The 21,622-nt window shown below is 36.8% G+C and overlaps 1 protein-coding gene across 10 annotated transcripts in view; it reads left to right on the forward strand.

The window, feature by feature from the left end:
- HEATR5A (HEAT repeat containing 5A) overlaps positions 1-21,622 on the forward strand; it is a 117,523-nt gene that overhangs the window by 79,002 nt on the left and 16,899 nt on the right. For all 10 annotated transcript variants that reach the window (XM_012773445.2, XM_076004128.1, XM_012773449.3 and 7 more), the window contains 8 exons: positions 194-332; positions 7,492-7,671; positions 9,138-9,377; positions 12,007-12,188; positions 13,498-13,566; positions 14,988-15,167; positions 17,210-17,432; positions 20,756-21,004. In XM_012773445.2, coding sequence (XP_012628899.2) covers positions 194-332; positions 7,492-7,671; positions 9,138-9,377; positions 12,007-12,188; positions 13,498-13,566; positions 14,988-15,167; positions 17,210-17,432; positions 20,756-21,004 — 1,462 coding nt within the window. The remainder of the gene's footprint in view (positions 1-193; positions 333-7,491; positions 7,672-9,137; positions 9,378-12,006; positions 12,189-13,497; positions 13,567-14,987; positions 15,168-17,209; positions 17,433-20,755; positions 21,005-21,622) is intronic.

Below are 21,622 nucleotides of genomic sequence, written 5' to 3' on the forward strand. Positions count from 1 at the left end.
CTGTTTCTAAGTTATGTAATCACAAATACAAGAATACTAGAATAGTTTCAAGAAGTTTCTATGTATTTAATAAATTGTATCCAGCCCATTCTGAGCTGGACAAAATCAGGAGGGGATCCAGTGAATATCTGTTAGACTTACTGAGTGCCACCAAGAATTTTAGCTCTTTCATTCCTCCAATGGTATTTTTCAGGTGAATCTTTGTAGCCCCTACTTGTTACTGAGAAGGTCAGTACTGGCTTGCTTACGTCAGCTTGTACAAAGAGAAGCAGCTGAAGTTTCAGAACATGCTGTTATGCTTGCTAAGGATAGCAGAGAGGAGTTGACCCCAGGTAATTCTTTTTATCAGGATTATGTCTGAATCAAATTATTGTTTTAATCTTATATTTTCCATATATACGTGAGTTTTTAAAACAAAATTTAAAAGCGAACATATACTATGTCTTAAACTTGCTATGAGAAATAATTGCTAATAGTTGTTTCAACTGCTGATGTTACTGGTTTAGACCAGTGGTTCTTAAACTGAAGTTTCCAAGCCAGCAACATCCACCTTACCTGAGGACTTGTTAGAAATGCAAATTATTGGGCCCCATCCCAGACGTAGTGAACCAGAACTGGGAGTAGAGCCCAGCAATATGTGTTTTAGCAATCTGTGTTTTTGCAATCCGCATGTTAGTGTAGTTATACACCACATAATAGTGTTTTGATGATGTAAATGATGGACAGCATATATGGTGACAGTCACATAAGATTATAATACTATATTTTTATGGTACCTTTTCTATGTTTATTTTTTTTTTATTTTTATTTTATTTTTTTTTTTTTTGAGACAGAGTCTCACTTTGTTGTCCAGGCTAGAGTGAGTGCCGTGGCGTCAGCCTAGCTCACAGCAACCTCAAACTCCTGGGCTCAAGCGATCCTCCTGCCTCAGCCTCCCGAGTAGCTGGGACTACAGGCACAAGCCACCATGCCCGGCTAATTTTATATATATATCAGTTGGCCAATTAATTTCTTTCTATTTATAGTAGAGACGGGGTCTCGCTCTTGCTCAGGCTGGTTTTGAACTCCTGACCTTGAGCAATCCGCCCGCCTCGGCCTCCCAAGAGCTAGGATTACAGGCGTGAGCCACAGCGCCCGGCCCTTTTCTATGTTTAGATACACAACTACTTACCATTGTGTTACAATAGCCTACAGTGTTTGGTATAGTAATGTATTATACAGGTTTGTAGCCTAGGAACAATAGGCTGTAACATCTAGGTTTGTTGAAGTATGCTGTATGATGTTGCACAATGACAAAATCACTTAAGTGTGCATGTCTCAGAACATATCGCAGTCGTTAAGAGATGCGTGACTGCTAAAGTTTGAGAGCCATTGGTTTAGAGCAAGTTTTTTCATAACAGTCAATTGAAATTGGATTTAGCCCTTACGTAATTTATCATACATGCCTCTCTTCCCCAGAAATCTCATTTTAATAAAATTTATTATAAAGGGTTGTTAACGCTCCTTTTATATTTTAGAGCTGAATTAAAGGATTTTGTAGCCAGTAAAATTTGTTTTAAATGTATGTCCCTTCATTTTAAAACTGTGATGTGAATAACCCAAATTTGCATGTAAAATCAAAGAAACTATTAGCCTACAAAGATACTAATAATAATATCTTACACTTGTATGTGTATAAAAGTACTGTCATACTTTTAGAGAGTCACAGACTTTAATATCCAATGTGTTAAAGCTTTCATATCCACAATGTGTTTTACTGTAAATACTCTGTGTTCTTTAAATAACACTTTTATTCTTACATTAAAACTTTTGCTTCAACTGGCTCAATCAGCATGGATGGACTGCTATACAGACATACCTAGGAGATATTGTAGTTTCAGTTCCAAACCACCTTAATAAAGCGAGTCACGAGTTTTTTTTATTTTCTAGTGCATATAAAATTTATGTTTATACTATAATGCTAGCATTATGGCTAAAAAAACAATGCACATACCTTAATTTAAAAATACCATATACAGCCCGGTGCAGTGGCTCACGCCTGTAATCCTAGCACTCTGGGAGGCCGAGGCGGGCAGATTGCTCGAGGTCAGGAGTCCGAAACCAGCCTGAGCAAGAGCAAGACCCCGTCTCTACTATAAATAGAAAGAAATTAATTGGCCAACTAATACATTTAGAAAAAATTAGCCGGGCATGGTGGCGCATGCCTGTAGTCCCAGCTACTCGGGAGCCTGAGGCAGGAGGATTGCTTGAGCTCAGGAGTTTGAGGTTGCTGTGAGCTAGGCTGACGCCACGGCACACACTCTAGCCTGGGCAACAAAGCAAGACTCTGTCTCAAAAAAAAAATAAACAAACATATATGCCAGGTGCAGTGCCTCACGCCTGTATTTCTAACACTTTGGGAGTACGAGGTGGGAGGATTGTTTGAGACCAGCCTGAGCAAGAGGAAGACCCATATCTACAAAAAAAATAGAAAAATTAGCCAGTTGTGGTGGTGCAGGCCTATAGTCCCAGCTGCTTGGGAGACTGAGGCAAGAGGATCGCTTGAGCTCAGGAGCTTGAGGTTGCAGTGAGCTATGATGGCGCCACTGTAGTCTAGCTGGGGCAACAGAGTGAGACCCTGTTTCAAATTTAAAAAACAACAGTCATACTGGAAACTCAGACTTGTGGGGGGAAGGGAGGAAAGGGCATTTATTGAAACCTTAAAATCTGTACCACCGGCCCGGTGCGGTGGCTCACGCCTGTAATCCTAGCTCTCTGGGAGGCCGAGGCGGGCGGATTGCTCAAGGTCAGGAGTTCGAAACCAGTCTGAGCAAGAGTGAGACCCCGTCTCTACTATAAATAGAAAGAAATTAATTGGCCAACTAATATATATAGAAAAAATTAGCCGGGCATGGTGGTGCATGCCTGTAGTCCCAGCTACTCGGGAGGCTGAGGCAGCAGAATCGCTTGAGCCCAGGAGTTTGAGGTTGCTGTAAGCTAGGCTGACGCCACGGCACTCACTCTAGCCTGGGCAACAACAACAAAAAAAAATCTGTACCACCATAATATGCCGAAATAAAAAAAAAGAAGTGCAATAAATAAATAAATGACAACAACAAAAAACCCTTATTGCTAGATAACACTAATAACTCCTTCAGGGAGTCGTAATCTTTTTGCTGGTAGAGAGTCTTTACTCCATGTTGAAGGCTGCTGACTCACTCAGGCTGGTGGTTGGGGTGACTGTGGCAATTTCTTAAAATAAGACAACATTGATGTTTGCCATATTGATTGACTATTCCTTTCATGAAAGATTTCTTTGTAGTATGCAATGCTATTGATAGCATTTTACTTACAGTAGAACTTCTTTCAAAATTGGAGTTAATCCTCTCAAACCCTGCTGCTACTTTATCAACTCAGTTTATATAGTATTCTAAGTCCTTTGTTGTCATTTCAACAATGTTCACATATCTTATTAGGAGTAGATTCCATCTCAAGAAACCACGTTCTTTGCTCATCCACAAGAAGCACTTCCTTATCTATTTGTTTCATCATGAGATTGCAGCAATTCAATAACACCTAAGGCTCCACTTCTAATTTTAGTTCTCTTATTGTTTCCACCACATCAGCAGTTACTTGCTCCACTAAAGTCTTAAACCCCTGAGAGTCATCCATGAGTGTTGGAGTCAACTTCTTATAAATTCCTGTTAGTGTTGATATTTTGACATTCTCCCATGAATCGCAACTGTTCTTTTTTTTTTTTGAGACAGAGTCTCATTCTTTTGCCCTGGCTAGAGTGCCATGGCATTAGCCTAGCTCACAGCAAAACCTCAAACTCCTGGGCTCAAGCGATCCTCCTGCCTCAGCCTCCTGAGTAGCTGGGACTACAGGCATGTGCCACCATGCCCAGCTAAATTTTTCTATATATTTTTAGTTGGCCAATTAATTTCTTTCTATTTTTAGTAGACACGGGGTCTAGATCTTGCTCAGCCTGGTTTCGAACTGCTGACCTTGAGCTATTACAGGCGTGAGCCAATGGGCCCGGCCCCAACTGTTCTTAATGGCATCTAGAATTGTGAATCCTTTCCAGAAAATTTTCCATTGACTTTGCCTGGATCCATCAGAGGACTCACTAACTATGGCAGCTATATAGCCTTTTGAAATTTCTTTCTTTCTTTTTTTTTTTTTAATCACATTTACAGGGGGGAGGAGGGCATGGGCAGTATATGTAACCTTAACACTTGAACCCCCATAGTACGCTAAAATAAGAAAAAAATCACATTTACAATGAATTTATTTCTTAAATAAGACAAGCTTAAAAGTCAAAATTACTTCTTCGAAAGCTACAGAATGGATGTTATTGTTAGCCGGCATGAAAACAACATTCACCTTCTTATACATCTCCATCAGAGCTCTTGGATGACCAGGTGCACTGTCACAGAGCAGTAATGTTTTGAAAGGAATCATTTCTAAGCTGTAGTTCTCAAAAGTGAGCTGAGAATATTCAGTAAACTATGCTATAAACAGATGTGCTGTTATCAGCCTAGCTCACAGCAACCTCAAACTCCTGGGTTCAAGCAATCCTTCTGCCTCAGCCTCCCGAGTAGCTGGGACTACAGGCATATGCCACCATGCCCGGCTAATTTTTTCTATATGTATTAGTTGGCCAATTAATTTCTTTCTATTTATAGTAGAGACGGAGTCTCGCTCTTGGTCAGGCTGGTTTTGAACTCCTGACCTCTAACAATCTGCCCACCTCGGCCTCCCAGAGTTCTAGGATTACAGGCGTGAGCCAACAGGCCTGGCCAATTTTGCTATCTTAGGTAGGCAAGGTTCATGATGCCCCAAAACAATTATAATAGTAACATCAAAGATCACTGATCATAAGTCACTGTAACAGATATAATAATACTGGAAAAATTTGAATAGCAAAATACACAGACATAAATGATACACAGACATAAAATGAGCACCTGCTATTGGGAGAATGGTGCCTGCCAGTAGTCTTGCTCGATCCAGCGTTGCCACAAACCTTCAATTTGTTCAAACAAACAAAAAATCATATTTTTTTTTTTTTTTTTTTTTTTTTTGAGACAGAGTCTCACTTTGCTGTCCAGGCTAGAGTGAGTGCCATGGCGTCAGCCTAGCTCATAGCAACCTCAAACTCCTGGGCTCGAGCGATCCTTCTGCCTCAGCCTCCCGAGTAGCTGGGACTACAGGCATGCACCACCATGCCCGGCTAATTTTTTTTTATATATATATATATATCAGTTGGCCAATTAATTTGTTTCTATTTATAGTAGAGACGGGGTCTCGCTCTTGCTCAGGCTGGTTTTGAACTCCTGACCTTGAGCAATCCGCCCGCCTGGGCCTCCCAGAGAGCTAGGATTACAGGCGTGAGCCACCGAGCCCGGCCAAAAAATCATATTTTTAAAGTCCAGTAAAGCTAAGTGCAATAAAACGAGGTATGCCTGTAATAATCATCAAGCAGGTTGCAGAAATCATTTGAAAACTATTTGGTGATTACCCAGATGTGACCTTTAGTTTATATTCACCATTGAAATTATCTGTATCTGTTGCTTTAGGCTTTGATTGTATAATCATGCTGGTATATTTTCCCTATGTTAGTAAAATTATAATAAAGAACTCAGTATATAATTCCATTTTTTAATTTTCGTCATTTTTTAAACTCATCAAAAAGGTGAAAAAACCATGCTGTGTGAACACACATATTTACCTACTTAATATCTTTTATATGTCTGTCTTTATACACACACACAAACCTTGTGCCAAATCATCTTAAAGCAGACTCCAGACATCATGACAGTTCATCCCTGTATACTTCAGTTTGCATTTCCCAAAAAGGCCATTTTCCTACATGACCATATACCATTTTCACACCCAAGAAAATCAACACTGATTTAATAACATGATAGAATTTATAGTTCTCACACAGATTTCTCTAGTTATGCAAAAAAATGTTCTTTATGACTCCTTCCTAACCCCCTAAATGCCACCTAAATCCAGGATCTGGTCATGACTCACACATTGCATTAGCTGTTGCATCTTTTTAGGCACCTAATCTGAAATATTCTTACAGTCTCTTTCTGATCCTTACAAGATAATTCTTCATTAAATTAGTCTAATAGGCCGGGCGCTGTGGCTCACGCCTGTAATCCTAGCACTCTGGGAGGCCGAGGCGGGCGGATTGCTCAAGGTCAGGAGTTCGAAACCACCCTCAGCAAGAGTGAGACCCCGTCTCTACTATAAATAGAAACAAATTAATTGGCCAACTAATATATATAGAAAAAATTAGCTAGGCATGGTGGCGCATGCCTGTAGTCCCAGCTACTCGGGAGGCTGAGGCAGGAGGATTGCTTGAGCCCAAGAGTTTGAGGTTGCTGTAAGCTAGGCTGACGCCATGGCACTCACTCTAGCCTGGGCAACAAAGCGAAACTCTGTCTCAAAAAAAAAAAAAAAATTTAGTCTAATAGTAGCATAATCTTTTGAATCTATGTGCTTTCATAAATGCTAGATGAGTTAAATCTTTAAGAGAAAAATCATTTGTTCTTTTGGCATTTTCAGAGTAAAGGAAATAGATGATAGATCAAAGCTTCTATTTCTCCTTTGAGATGCTTTTTTACTTTGTAGTGAGGATATTGTGTAGTGATTTATGTTCATTCAGTAGTCTATAATAGCTTAGTTGTAGTAATTAAACACTATAATTATTCCCCATACAATGATTGTTTTCTGTTTGGACTTTACTCTCATGTTATTAAGTTTAAAGACTTTATACCAGAATGAGGAAGTATTTATTTATTTAAAATTTGAAAATAGGCCGGGCGCTGTGGTTCATGCCTGTAATTCTAGCACTCTGGGAGGCCGAGGCAGGAGGATTGCTGGAGGTCAGGAGTTCGAAACCAGCCTGAGCAAGAGCAAGACCCCATCTCTACTATAAATAGAAAGAAATTAATTGGCCAACTAATATATATAGAAAAAATTAGCCAGGCATGGTGGCGCATGCCTGTAGTCCCAGCTACTCAAGAGCCTGAGGCAGGAGGATTGCTTGAGCCCAGGAGTTTGAGGTTGCTGTGAGCTAGGCTGACGCCACGGCACTCACTCTAGCCTGGGCAACAAAGTGAGACTCTGTCTGAAAGGAAAAAAAATTTTTTTGAAAATAAAATGATTATACCAAGAAATATTGGATAAAATTTGTAAGTATCAAACATTAATCAAGTAAAAAAATTTTACCTAATTAAGAAGATATATTAGTAACTCTTTATTAAAGACTTACCTTTTAATGACATTACATAAAACATAGCTATACAGGATCATAAATAAGCCCAAACTTCTATTTTGAACTAAAATGGACCTCAGTAGATGAAGGCACAATATTTGGGCTAGTTCTTTAAAATCTATTTGTATCTACTATTTTCTAACAGCTGAATGTGTGTGCTTCTCATATGGCAGTTTTGTTTTCTGTATTACTTAGATCCTCGATTTTCTTCTTGTCAGATGCTAACATCAGAAAATTCGGACTTGAAGGGGCATTATTGACCTTACTAGACAAGGAGACAGATCAGCGATTATGCCATGATATCAAAGAGACTTTAAATCATATGCTAACATCAATGGCGGTGGAAAAACTCTCCCTTTGGTTAAAGCTTTGTAAAGATGTACTTGCTGCATCAGCTGGTAAGTACTGGTGGTTATCAATTAAAATAATAAAATTAAAAGTAAAAACTATATAAAATTGTGTGCCACTGAGAAGCCATCAGACCTGTCTGAATATTTGGATTGTGATTGGTTGTTGCTTTATTTAAATAAAGATTCTGGTTCTGGCATTTTAGATTTCTCTTTAATTTGACAATATAATTCCAACACTTAAGCCCTCTTTATTTCTTTTGATTGTCTCAGATTACTTTCCTGTATAAAACAAAGAAGTAGAGCTGTTATTTATAAAAGGTATGACCTAATTGGCCCCATCATTTTTTTTCATACACATAATCAAATATATATTTGAGGGATTGCCTCAAATCAATGTAACAAAACTCACCAAAGTTATGACATTTTGAGCAAGCCACTTTCTCCACACTTAATTTCAAATAGTATTAGAAAATAGTGTTATTACCCTGTTTTTGCTAATATAATTGTTATTGAGAAAATGTATTCATATCTTTAAAGTTTGTAACCTTAGAGTAAGAGTGGAAATAAATGATAGAAAGAGAGAAAATAGAAACCAGTTCTGTTTTAAGAACTGTACGTAAATTATCTGATTTAATCCTTTAACCTGTTCTGTGAATTGGCATTATTATTCCATTTTATAGAAGAGAAAACATGCTTAGAGAGGTAAGTAACTTACCCAAAGACATACACAGATAAATTCAATCCTAAGCCTGCATGACTTTAAAATCCACGAGCTTTCCACTATATTTCAGTAGTTCTCAACTCAGTTACCCAAGCCTTACAGTTTAATGTAGCTCTTATCTCTGAATTATGTGAAAGAAAAAAAAGGAACCAGAAAGTTCCTGGAATTTTCTGTATTCTCCTCTGTATACCTTGATTCTTATTGGTCCTCAGATTGGTTTGTTTTATAGTGTTAGTTCCATTTTAAGTAGAGTTAAACAGTTTGTAAGTTTAACAGTAATAAGTGAACGGATAATAAGGGGAAATAATCCATTAACCAGTGACTCCAACAATGAGCACAACTTTGAGGCTATTAAAACAGTGGGTCTATCCTAAGAAAAATATTTTCATACAGTTGCAGCGAGTTCAGGAACCTCCTTAAAAATCCATTCAAGCTCCCAGTGTTCAAAGAGCATCACCATTGCACTCCACCCACATTCCCTACTAGAGAATTTTGAGGTTCCTCTGTGTAGATGGAGGGGATTGATGATTATTCCAGTATCTAGTATTGTGTTTGGTTTTTACTTTGAATATAATTTAACAACTTTGTGATTTTGACCTGGCACAGCTGTTATAGTATTTCCTTTAGACAATACTGTTATCTGTAGTTATTATACCTAATTAATTGATGTTATCAAAAAGATGTATGATTGATCAGTAGTAATTCTAGTCTGAATTTGAAGTCAATTTTGTGTTCTTTTATAAATATATCTTCCAATTGATTATAATTACATATGTTCTTCCTTGATAAAAAGATTTTTCAACTGTAATCTGTGTGGATACAATGCAAGAGGAGGAAGGAGATAAAGGGGATGATGCCTCAGTCCTGACCACCAGAAATGATGAAAAATCCCATCCTTTTACCAATCCCCGATGGGCTACTAGAGTCTTCGCTGCTGAATGTGTCTGTAGGATAATTAACCAGTGTGAGAATGCGAACATTGCACATTTTGACATTGCTTTAGCACAAGAAATGAAAAAAAGGGATTCAAGAAGTAAGTGGCATAGTAATAAAAAGACCAAATGATATATGTAGAAATGCTGTGTGCTTATATTTTTATTATTAATTTTTAAAATGAAGCTAAAAATTGTTTTTATTCTTCTAAATCAGTTATGATTATATTTGTATAAACTATAATGCTAGTACACTTTTAATGTTTAAATACATTTTTAATGGCTAAATTTCTTAAGTTGGCATTCACTTTTTTTTTTTTTTTTTTTTTTTTTTTTGAGACAGAGTCTCACTTTGTTGCCCAGGCTAGAGTGAGTGCCGTGGCGTCAGCCTAGCTCACAGCAACCTCAAACTCCTGGGCTCAAGCAATCCTCCTGCCTCAGCCTCCCAAGTAGCTGGGACTACAGGCATTCGCCACCATGCCCGTCTAATTTTTTGTATATATTAGGTGGCCAATTAATTTCTTTCTATTTACAGTAGAGACGGGGTCTCGCTCTTGCTCAGGCTGGTTTCGAACTCCTGACCTTGAGCAATCCGCCCGCCTCGGCCTCCCAGAGAGCTAGGATTACAGGCGTGAGCCACCACGCCGGGCCTGGCATTCACTTTTGTTTAATGGGTATGTGCAATGAGCTTAAGTTTAAAGAGAACAGCCAGGCCGGGCGCGGTGGCTCACGCCTGTAATCCTAGCTCTCTGGGAGGCCGAGGCGGGCGGATTGCTCAAGGTCAGGAGTTCAAAACCAGCCTGAGCAAGAGCGAGACCCCATCTCTACTATAAATAGAAAGAAATTAATTGGCCAACTAATATATATACAAAAAATTAGCCGGGCATGGTGGCGCATGCCTGTAGTCCCAGCTACTTGGGAGGCTGAGGCAGGAGGATTGCTTGAGCCAGGAGTTTGAGGTTGCTGTGAGCTAGGCTGACGCCATGGCACTCACTCTAGCCTGGGCAACAAAGTGAGACTCTGTCTCAAAAAAAAAAAAAAAAAAAAAAAAAAAAGAAAAAATAAAGAGAACAGCCAGTTGTTGGGAAATAGTATATATATTAGCCAGTTTTCAAAAATTAATTTCTGGGCCGGGCGCGGTGGCTCACGCCTGTAATCCTAGCACTTTGGGAGGCCGAGGCGGGCGGATTGCTCAAGGTCAGGAGTTCGAAACCAGCCTGAGCGAGACCCCGTCTCTACCAAAAATAGAAAGAAATTAATTGACCAACTAAAAATATATATACAAAAAATTAGCCGGGCATGGTGGCGCATGCCTGTAGTCCCAGCTACTCGGGAGGCTGAGGCAGTAGGATCGCTGAGCCCAGGAGATTGAGGTTGCTGTGAGCCAGGCTGACGCCACGGCACTCACTCTAGCCTGGGCAACAAAGTGAGACTCTGTCTCAAAAAAAAAAAAAAAAAAAAAAAAAATTAATTTCTGGCTTATTAACTTATGCCAGTTTTTGCTTATAGATTGTTTTGATGTAATGGTTATTACCTAGATAACATTTGAGCCCATCTAAATATAAAGCAGACCTGATTGTAAGACCATTTTGCCTATTACTTTTCAGTTTTATTATTTTTACTATTTATGTTTGTGTTTATGATCTAATTTCTCATTTTTTAAATTCACTTAAACACATATGTTCAAAGACACAATGGATATTTCTAAATGCCTTAGAAATATTCTTTACAAGGCATTAAAAAAAAAATGCCAATCTTACTAGGCATTAAAAAAAAAAAAAGAAATATTCTTTACCATACAAAAGAAATACAGTAGCAAAATTGCTATTGCCAGTCTGAGTATGAATTAGGTATCTCTGATTTAATTATTTTTATGCAAGCATTTAGGTCTCTTATTTGTGATGAACCCTGTGCTAAATACTTATAGGTATAAAATTAGTTTGCCTTAGATACTTAATGATTTCTGTGCTCCCAATTAAAATTGTAATTGGTACTTACTAAGATATGTTGGTTTTGTTAGTGGGAGCTGTAACTGTTCTTTGATTTATTCTCATACATTCTAGGTAAAAGTTAGTTGTACCCTGTTAAATGATTTTCTTATGTCTCTCCCTAGGAGAATTATTATACCAAAGAATGTGTTGTAGGAATGAAAGGAATTCTCATTTATCATTTCTGTATCTAGAAATGTTATATACCTCCATCATTTCTATGTTTGGCAAGACATACAAAAATAAGATAATCTAGTTCATATAAAGAGCTACATGGAACTTTTTAAAAAAGAATACTAAGTTTCTTGGCTTCAATTTGACATAAAGAGAATAAAGTACTGCCTAATTCATCAAACCCCAAAATCTCCTAAGTACCAACTAATCTATTTTTATCAGAAAGTCTGAACAAAATTTTTATTGAAAATACTATCAGCACTCTTAAATGATGTTAATTCTGCCTTTGGTGTTTGAATACCTGTATATAATTATTTGCTTGGGGTGGTTTTTCATGTGTATTTGCAGTGTGCATTAAATCCAGCTTTAACGTCTCTGTTTAACAAATAGCAAAGGAAAAAAAAAGCAGTTAATGAAATCAGAGACACTTAAAAGAAATTCTGGATGAAGTTAAAGGAGGAGAAATTATCACTTAACATAAATCTTAGTTCCAGCATATTGTCTTTCTTGGCAAGATATTTTTTAATCTTTTTTTCCTCCCCTTCCAATATATTTTTTAATCTTATAGATGACTTTTTGGTGCTACATCTTGCTGACTTAATTCGCATGGCTTTTATGGCTGCCACAGATCACAGTGACCAGCTCCGTCTTTCTGGCCTTGAAACACTATTAGTTGTTATTCGGCGATTTGCAGCTATTCCAGAACCAGAGTTTCCAGGTCATGTGATTCTGGAACAGTATCAAGCCAATGTAAGCACTTTCTGTTAGAGAATTTTATTATTAAACATACGGATAAAAAGTCTGTGAAACTAATTGGCATGTCACCTCTTAATTCATAAACAAGTATATATCTGTGCTAACATATCACAGTATAATCTATATATAGAAAATGTGTGTTTGAAGAATAAATCTGATAGCTAATGTTTTATAAAGCTTCAAGTAAAAGTGGTACATAAAACAGGTCTTTTATAACTTTAAAGGTTAATTTTTTATAATTAAAGCCTTCTTGCTAATTTGAGGGAACAGAGGACTTTAGTAGTGAAATCCTTTACAAAATCTCTAAATAAACAAGGTAACACTAAATCATTACTAAATATTCTATTTAGGCTATATGACTGTTTTATCTTCAAATCATTACTCCTGGAATAGGATAGTATATATAACCACCTTCATTTTTTTTTTTTTGCTAGATTTAGGAAATGATTTAGGTTTCTTTTACTGGTTCTATAATATTTTTAACTGATTATTTGACTGGTGCATTGAGCAAGGAAGACAACAAAATCACCTGTCTTGTAATCCTCTAGTAGCATTCAACCAAGGATATCTCTCATTATGGTTCAGAAGCAACTTCTAGTGGATAGCAGTTAGACCAGAGCAGTTCACCAGTTGGTTAGCAGTTTCAATCACTTATTCCTAGTAGGTAATACCAATGTATGCTTAGGCAGAAGCAAAAGGAAGAAATTGAAGTTACATACAATTATCATATTAGAATAAAATATTAAAATTCAACTTATTTAAAGGGAACTTTGTTATATTTTTAGCCATCTTACAATCTCAAATGCTAGAAATATAATTATAACTCACTTAAGCAGAAAATGAAAATTATTGTTAAGAATCTCTTAGTTGGCTCCGCTTTCTTCTACACTGACTTTTTTCTTGCTCTCTCCAAGTGATATATAGCACCCAGTGCCTTATAAATAGACAGTTCTTTCATATTATTCCCGGTAAAAGTCTTGAGAGCTTTCATTGTCCCAGTGTGGGTCCCTGGAGCATATTGTCCCTCTTGATAAGATATTTTGTAATCTTTTTTTTTTTTTAATCTCTTTCTCTTCCAATGTCTTTGGAAGTGCTGTTAGCTCCAAAGCAACAATGTGGACTAAGAGTTGAAGACAGAGATGGTTCCCCAAAGGAAAAACAAAATTGGGATGCTATTAACTAAAAACAGAAAGGTATTATGGGCAGGCAAAAATAACAGGTGTCCATAACACCTATCATAAACAGATAACTTTAAAATAACCTATCTTATTGATGTTTGATATGTCATACAATTTCTTGCCAGGTAGGAGCAGCACTTAGACCAGCCTTCACTTCAGAAACACCACCTGATGTCACTGCCAAAGCATGTCAGGTAAATGATTTTAAAAAAGAAGCTTAAGAAATAATCTTAGGGAGCAATCCTTCAGTTCGTATTTGTTACTAAAGTTCTTCTTTATTGTTGTTTTACTATCACTCTCAGCACACCATTTTCCTTTTCTTTTTAAATTTAGAGAACTTCCTCTTCCTTTTTTTTACAACTCCATGGTAATCCACTATATGAATATGTTCTAATTTATTTAACCAGTTTTATATTGATGGACATGTGGATTTTTCATCTTTTGCAATTCCAAATAATGCTGCACTGAATGACCTTGTACATAGATCATTTCACTGGTACAAGCATATCTGTGAGCTAAATTCCCCAAAACTGAATTGATGGATTAAAGAGTATATTATAGATATTAACCATTTAAACTCCCATAAGCAATGTATAAAGTACTTATTTTCTCATAGTCTAAGCAATATCATGAGCTGTCAAACTTTTAGATTTTTATCTATGTAATAGAGTAAAAAGGGTATCACAGAATAGTTTAGATTTGTAATTCAAGTGAGGTTGAACATTTTTTCATATACCTAAGAGCCATATAATATACAATTTTAAATAGTTGCTTTTCTTGGAATAGGTTGTCAAACACTCAGTATGTAGCCTTGAATAACCTGAAATAATTAAAAGCTGGACTGGCGTGAATAAACTATAAACATAATGAGGAAAACCAGTTTTAATTCTTTCAACTTTCTTTTATTCAAGTGTATGTAAGAAATATTTGAGTGCCTCCAATGTTCAAAGAACTGTGTTAAATGTTGTACTGCATCTCTAATTTATCATCACTTTATTACATGTGTTCTTGCTGTAAGCCACTTGAAATCTTTTGTGAAATGAGACAAGAACTAAATAAATACACAGAAGAGGAAAAATAAATCTTCTCTAAGAGAAGTATCATGCATCTGGAAGAACTATAGACACCCTCTGATAATTGTGTAAATAATGATGTTTTGTTTTTAAAGTGAAAAATATACTGTCTTCGAAAGACTCAAAATCTTCAGGGTGTTAAATGCTTTATCTTTTAACTAAGTTATATTAGTTAACCACATAATCTCTGATTTTAAAATAATGAGATGAAATAATCAAGATTAGAGATTTAATTGAAATGTTAATCTAAATATTTATGATTATCATTTTATGGCCTCATTTCTCTATATTAATACATCTAAAATCTTCTATTTATATACTTAGTAGCACTGGTTTCCTTGCTTTATCCTTAGACTTCATTCCCTTTTGAAATGCTGGCTTTTGACTATCATTATTAGCCTCATTGCATTGGATTTCTTGATAGCAACATGGTTTCAGTGGCTAGGTTCTTTAGATGTGGGTGAGCTCTGCTGAACTCATAAAGGAGATGTTTATAAATATATATGTTTTTAAATATAACTTTTGATTTTCTTAAAAACTAGGTTTGCAGTGCCTGGATAACAAGTGGAGTTGTAAGTGACCTTAATGATCTCCGAAGAGTTCATCAGTTGCTTGTTTCATCATTAACAAAAATACAAGCTGGAAAAGAAGCTGCAAGTCACTTATATAATGAAAGTGCTTCTACCATGGAGATCTTAGCTGTGCTAAAAGCCTGGGCAGAGGTTGGTACTTCTTAATTTATAACTGGAATTTTGGAAGTTGTTAATAAGTAACCTTAGGTCATAAACTGAAATTAACTATTTAAAATTAACTACAAACAAGCCCGTTTTAAGGTAAACAAGAGACTTCTAACATGAGATTAATTTTTATGTTAACTGACATGTTGGCCAAGTGTTGTAAAGAGCCCTCCGTAGTTTGTTATCTACTGCTTTAAGCAAGACCAGTTATGAGCCAGAGATACTTTATAATAGCCAATGGAGACTGGGCATGGTGGCAGGCGCCTATAGTCCCATTTACTCAGGAGGCTGAGGTAGGAGGATTGATTGAGCCCAGGAGCACTAGCAAGACCTTGTATCTTTAAAAAAAGAAAAAAAACCTAGCCAATGGAAATCAACTTTTATTATGTCAAAATCTGAATTCTTGGAAATGTGGGTCTGCTTGTGTGCTCTTTCAACTCTATAACACCTACTTTACTGTTTTTTACTGCTCTTTCATAAAATGACTTTTGAATATTAAATAGCAGTCATTTTATTTTCTAAGAATAAAGAACTCTTATAATAAAATATTTAACTTTATTTACTTTTCTAATCAGGAGGAAAGCTATATCATTTTTTAATTTACTACAGAAATTTATAAGCATGTACAAAGGGAGATAGAATGGTATATATAATGCATCCACATATACTCATCACTCAACTTCATCATTTAAGCCAATTTTGGTTCATATATTACTTTAATGAAAGGCATATAGTCTCAGATTGCAATTGAGAGAATTAACTAACATGTACAGAAGGCTTTCCTCCAGAGGAGTTATTTTAAACCTGAATATTGTAAAATCTCTATTTTTGTTATTATTTAGAGTTGACAAACCTTTATCAGGAAGTAGTTCTGCCTAGATTTAATAATCTGGATCTAATTATGTTTAATAGTCAAGTCTTTGTGCTTTTTTTTTTTTTTTTTTTTGAGATGGGGTCTTGCTATGTTGCCCAGACTGGTCTCAGAACTCGGGCTCAAATGATCCTCCCATTTTGGCCTCCCAAGTAGCTGGGATTACAGGTGTGCTTTCCTACACCTGGCTCTTTATGCTTTTAAAACATGCTTTTACTAGAGTAAACAGAAAATCTGTAACCTATTTTACAGATAATTCTGCTCATATGATGTTATTTATAATAATTTAAATCTCTGTGCCCTTATTTAAGCCCATTACCTCCTGTTCTTTTTTCAGTAAAGATAAATAATAACTGACCAACATATTCTGTGTAATTGAAGTCCATAATCCCTTTTCTGAAATCCTTGAAGCGGGATATATTTGGAATTTAGAATTTGGGGAATTTTAGAAAAGTAATACAGTACATATTTCATGTATTCATCTAGGAAGTCTGGGGCAATACCATAGAATCTATAATCCAACACATTAATGTGTCTGTAGTAAAATGTTTGAATATTCATACTGTGTTGTGTATGAAGACTATAAATAACTTCACATGAGTTCAGTCATTTTTGCCACCAGATTAGTTTGCCACTATACATTATTTCAGAGCTTTTTGGATTTTAGAGTTGTAGATAAAGGGATAGTACATGTTATGTACTATGTTGAGTACTTTAATATTATTATATAGTTCTTGTTAAATCTATTTGTGTACACTTTTTGTAGTTATTTAGTGGTAAGTTTGAATGAAAATATTTTCAGTATTTTAGTTCACAGGTGGCTTCCATCTGTTGGGATTATGAGGCCCTAACTGGGCTTCATGAGAAAGAGTGCCAGGATCAATTGTTTATAGATGCTGTGGTTGCAGATGTGCAAAGTGGCAGCATATTTACCAGCTGTTTGTTATTAATGCGTCTCATTGAAGATAATATTTTTGGTTCTTTCTACCCCAGTTCTGTGTGTGTGGTTTCATATATGTGCCTTCTTGATATCACTATGCATTTCAAGTCCAGTATACTCAAAGGTAAATCTGCCTCTTCAGGAAGATAAAAAAAATATTACAGCACCTTCTTAGCAGATAAAAGATTTTTCTATTTTTAAATTAACATTTAACAGGTCTACATAATTGCTGTACAAAGATATAAAAACCACAAACAACCTTTGAAGACTGTCACCTATTTGGAAGAAAGTGTCAGAAATGGATCATATTCATCAGATGGACTGCTTGAGTTAGTCTACACAGATCTTGGCACACTAAGCAGACTCTGGCTTGCTGCACTTCAGGATTTTGCTCTCTTAACTTTGCCTTCAGAATTTGCCTCCCAACTTCCTGCTGAGGGTAAGGAGGTAAAATATTTAGATAATTCCTTGAGTGACAGTAACTTACTTTTTCAAAATTTCTTCTTTAGCAGGTAACATTTATCTGAAACATTTTCCCAAGAATAATTTTCACTCACAGAATAAGCATGCAAGAGTTGCTTTAGGGTAGTTGATTCACGAGATCATAAGACATGCAAATCTTACCTCACAGGATACTGCCAAATTGTTCTCTAAAGAGGTTATAACAATTTATACACCCAACTGTAATATGTTTCAGTTTTTGCATACCTTCCCAACATGATATATTATCATACTTAATGATTTTTGATAACCTGATGGGTATAAAATAATATTTTATTGTTTTATTTTGTTATTTCCTTGATTGAAAATCTTTAAGTTGCTTTTTTTTTGAGACAGGGTCTCACTCTGTTGCCGAGGCTAGTGTGCAGTGGCATGATCATAGCTTGTTGTAGCCTCAAACTCCTGGGCTGGGCTTAAGCGATCCTGCTGTCTCAGCCTCATAAGTAGGTGGGACTACAGGTGTGTACTACTACACCCAGCTGATTTTTCTATTTTTTTGTAGAGATAGGGGTCTTACTATGTTGTTCAGGCTGGTCTCTAACTCTTAGCCTCAAGCGATTTTTCCCTCCTTGGCTTCCCAAAGCAATGGGATTATAAGTGTGAGTCACTGCGCCCAGTGGCTACCAAATAACCAACCCATAAAATGCAGTATTAGTAACTATAAAAATTAGATCCTGGCCGGGCATGGTGGCTCACGCCTGTAATCCTAGCACTCTGGGAGGCCAGGAGGATCGTTTGAGCTCTGGAGTTTGAGACCAGCCTGAGCAAGAGGGAGACACCATCTCTACTGAAAAATAGAAAAACAAAAGAGCTAGGCTGATGCCACGGCACTCTAGCACGGGCAACAGAGTGAGACTCTGTCTCAAAAAAAAATTAGATCCCTATCTCTACTCCATAAATACAAAGTAAATTCCAGTTCTACTAAAGGTTAAAATGCCAAAGGCAAAACTGTAAAGCTGATAGACCTGTATGATGTTTTTTTTTTTTTTTTGAGCCAATGCACCCAGCCAATCTTTATGATCTTAAGTAAAAAAATGTATCAGGTAATACACACAAACACAAACCATAAATGATTGATTACATTAGTTTTAAAAAGGTGAAAGGAAGGACAGGCTATAGACTAGGAGAGAATATCTGTAAGGCATGTAACCACAAAGGAATAGTATTAAATTATATATACATAAAGGATTGATGAATCAGTAAGAAAATGAAAAACACCAAATAGCAAATGGGCAAAGATTATGATTAGGTTATTTATGGAAGAAGCAGCTTCTATATTGTACTTTTTTTTTCCCCAGAAGCCATGGCATATATTATACTTTTCAAAAGCATAAAAACTGAAACAAAACGGAAATAAACTGATTTATTTATTTAATTTTATTTATTTATTTATTTTTTGAGACAGAGTCTCCCTTTGTTGCCCAGGCTAGAGTGCCGTGGCATCATCTTAGCTCACAGCAACCTCAGACTCCTTAGCTCAAGCGATCCTGCCTCAGCCTCCCTAGTAGCTAGAACTACAGGCATGCACCACAATGTCCAGCTAATTTTTTCTATATATTTTTAGTTGGCCAATTAATTTCTTTCTGTTTTTAGTAGAGACGGGCGTCTCGCTCTTGCTCAGGTTCTTTTTCGAACACCTGACCTTGAACGATCCGCTTCCCAGAGTGCTAGGATTACAGGCGTGAGCCACCGACACTGCACCCAACCTAAACTGATTTATTGACATCAACAGCAAAAATGAACGACAGACATATATCAATACAAGCAAATCTCAAAGGCATAACGTAAGGTAAAAAAACAAGTTCAAAAAGAATGCATATGATGCCTTTCAATTAAAGTTTTAAACACTAAAATACAGCTTATTAACAATATGGACATTATTGTAAAAGTATTAAAATCATCATTGATGATTCACACTGGCTTAAAGAAAGTGATTATGAAAGGAGGGGCAAGGATTCAGTGTTCTAACAAAGTTTTAGGTTTTCTGAGGAAAAAAGTAAAGGAGATTTAAGAAAATAACGCCAGCGTGGTGGCATGAGTCTGTAGTCCCAGCACTTTGGGAGGCCAAGCCAGGAAGATTGTTTAAGGCCAGGAGTTTGAGACCAGCCTGGGCAACATAGTGAGATCCTGTCTCTACAAAAAGTAAAAAAAAAATTAGCAAGGCATGGTGGTGTGCACCTTAGTCCCAGGTTACTCAGGAGGCTGAGGCAGAAGGATCATGTAAGCCCAAGAGGTCAAGACTGCTGTGAGCTATGATTGAACTGCTGTACTCCAGCCTGGGCAACAAAGCAAGACCCTATCTCTAAAAAAAGAAAGAAAGAAAAAAAAAGGAGGCAGAATGTTAATGTCTGTCCTGGAAGTGGATAAATGGCTATTGGTATTTGTTTTAAACACACGTGTGTGTGTGTGTGTGTGTGTGTGTGTGTGTGTGTGGTTTTAAAATATTTTATTATTAAATTATAAAAGCAGGCCTTTCTCCACACCTGTTCCACTCTCTCTGGAATGTATAATTAATTAATATACTAATATCATATTAATTATACTAATTATATATTGATTATAAAAGCTTAAGAATTAGCCTACAAGGGTTGGGCACGGTGGCTCATGCCTATAATCCTAGCACTATGGAAGGCTGAGGCGGGAGGATTGCTTGAGTTCAGGAGTTCAAAACCATCCTGAGCAAGAGTGAGACCCTGTCACTACTAAAAATAGAAAAAAGATTAGCTGGGCGCAGTGGCAGACGCCTGTAGTTCCAGCTACTTGGGAGGCTGAGGATCACTCAAGCCCAGGAGTTTGAGGTTGCTGTGAGCTAGGATGATGCCATTATACTCTAGGACAACAGAGCGAGATTCTGTCTTCAAAAAAAAAAATTAGCCTGCAAATTTCTTACAAGTTAAAGGTAAATCAGCCTTATGACCCAACACTTGTATTCCTAGGAGAAATAAAAACATTGATAACAAAATATTGGTAACATAGCAGCATGAATGAATGTCTAAAAACATTTTTAGGCCAATAAAAGTCACAAATATATACTGTATATATGATTCCATTTATATGAAATCCAAGAACAGGCAAAACTAACGTATGCTGATAAAAATCAGGAGGTAGTTGCCTTGGGGTATAGAGGACTTACTGAAAAACAATACAAGGAACTTTTGGAGTGATAGAAATGGTCTATAGCTGTGACAGAGAAAATATACTAGAAGCTAATCTCTTCTTTTATTCCTCCTGAAACTGTTTGCTTCCCTTTTTTTTTGGTAGGTGGTGCTTTCTACACAGCAGAGACTAGCGAAAATGCAAAGTGGCATTATTACAACTCCTGGGCACTTATCCTCCATGCTACAGCATTGTGGCTTACAAGCACAGGCTTTGTTGTTGCTGACCCAGATGAAGGAGCATCTGACCTCTCGAGGCCTGTAACACCAACTTCCATGTGTCAGGGTTCATCATCTGGGGCTACAGTAAAGTCTCCTGAGGACGTCTACACCGATCGATTCCATCTTATTTTAGGTCAGTAAAAGAACTTAAAAGCTTACACCTTACAGGGGTTATTCTTAAATTTTGCCTCGTTCCTCTTGGTGGCTGTCATTTTTTCTGTGTTAGGTGTTAGTGATTGCCTTGATAAGTATACTGGGTAAACTTGTATATGTTTTGTAAAATGACAAGTTTTATTATTTTTAAGTCTAGAACCCTATTACAAGTTGACTTTTGTATCAAGTCTAATCAATTATAGAAATTGTAGTAGAAGCCTAGCTCTTTACACGTGATTTTTCTTTTTCTTTTTTGTTTTGAGAAGAGTCTCACTCTGTTGCCCAGGCTAGAGTGCCGTGGCATCAGCCCAGCTCAGAGCAACCTCAAACTCCTGGGCTCAAGCAATCCTTCTGCTTCAGCCATCCGAGTAGCTGGGACTATAGGCATGTGCCACCATGCCCAGCTTATTTTTTTTCTTCTATTTTTTAGCTGGCCAATCAATTGCTTTCTATTTTTAGTAGAGACAGGGTCCTGCTCTTGCTCAGGCTGGTTTTGAACTCCTGACCTTGAGCAATCCGCCTGCCTTGGCCTCCCAGAGTGCTAGGATTACAAGCGTGAGCTACCTCGCCCGCCTCCACATGATTTTTAAAAGATCCA

The sequence above is a fragment of the Microcebus murinus genome, chromosome 6 (genome assembly GCF_040939455.1).
Source record: "Microcebus murinus isolate Inina chromosome 6, M.murinus_Inina_mat1.0, whole genome shotgun sequence".
In the NCBI taxonomy this organism is placed as follows: domain Eukaryota; kingdom Metazoa; phylum Chordata; class Mammalia; order Primates; family Cheirogaleidae; genus Microcebus; species Microcebus murinus.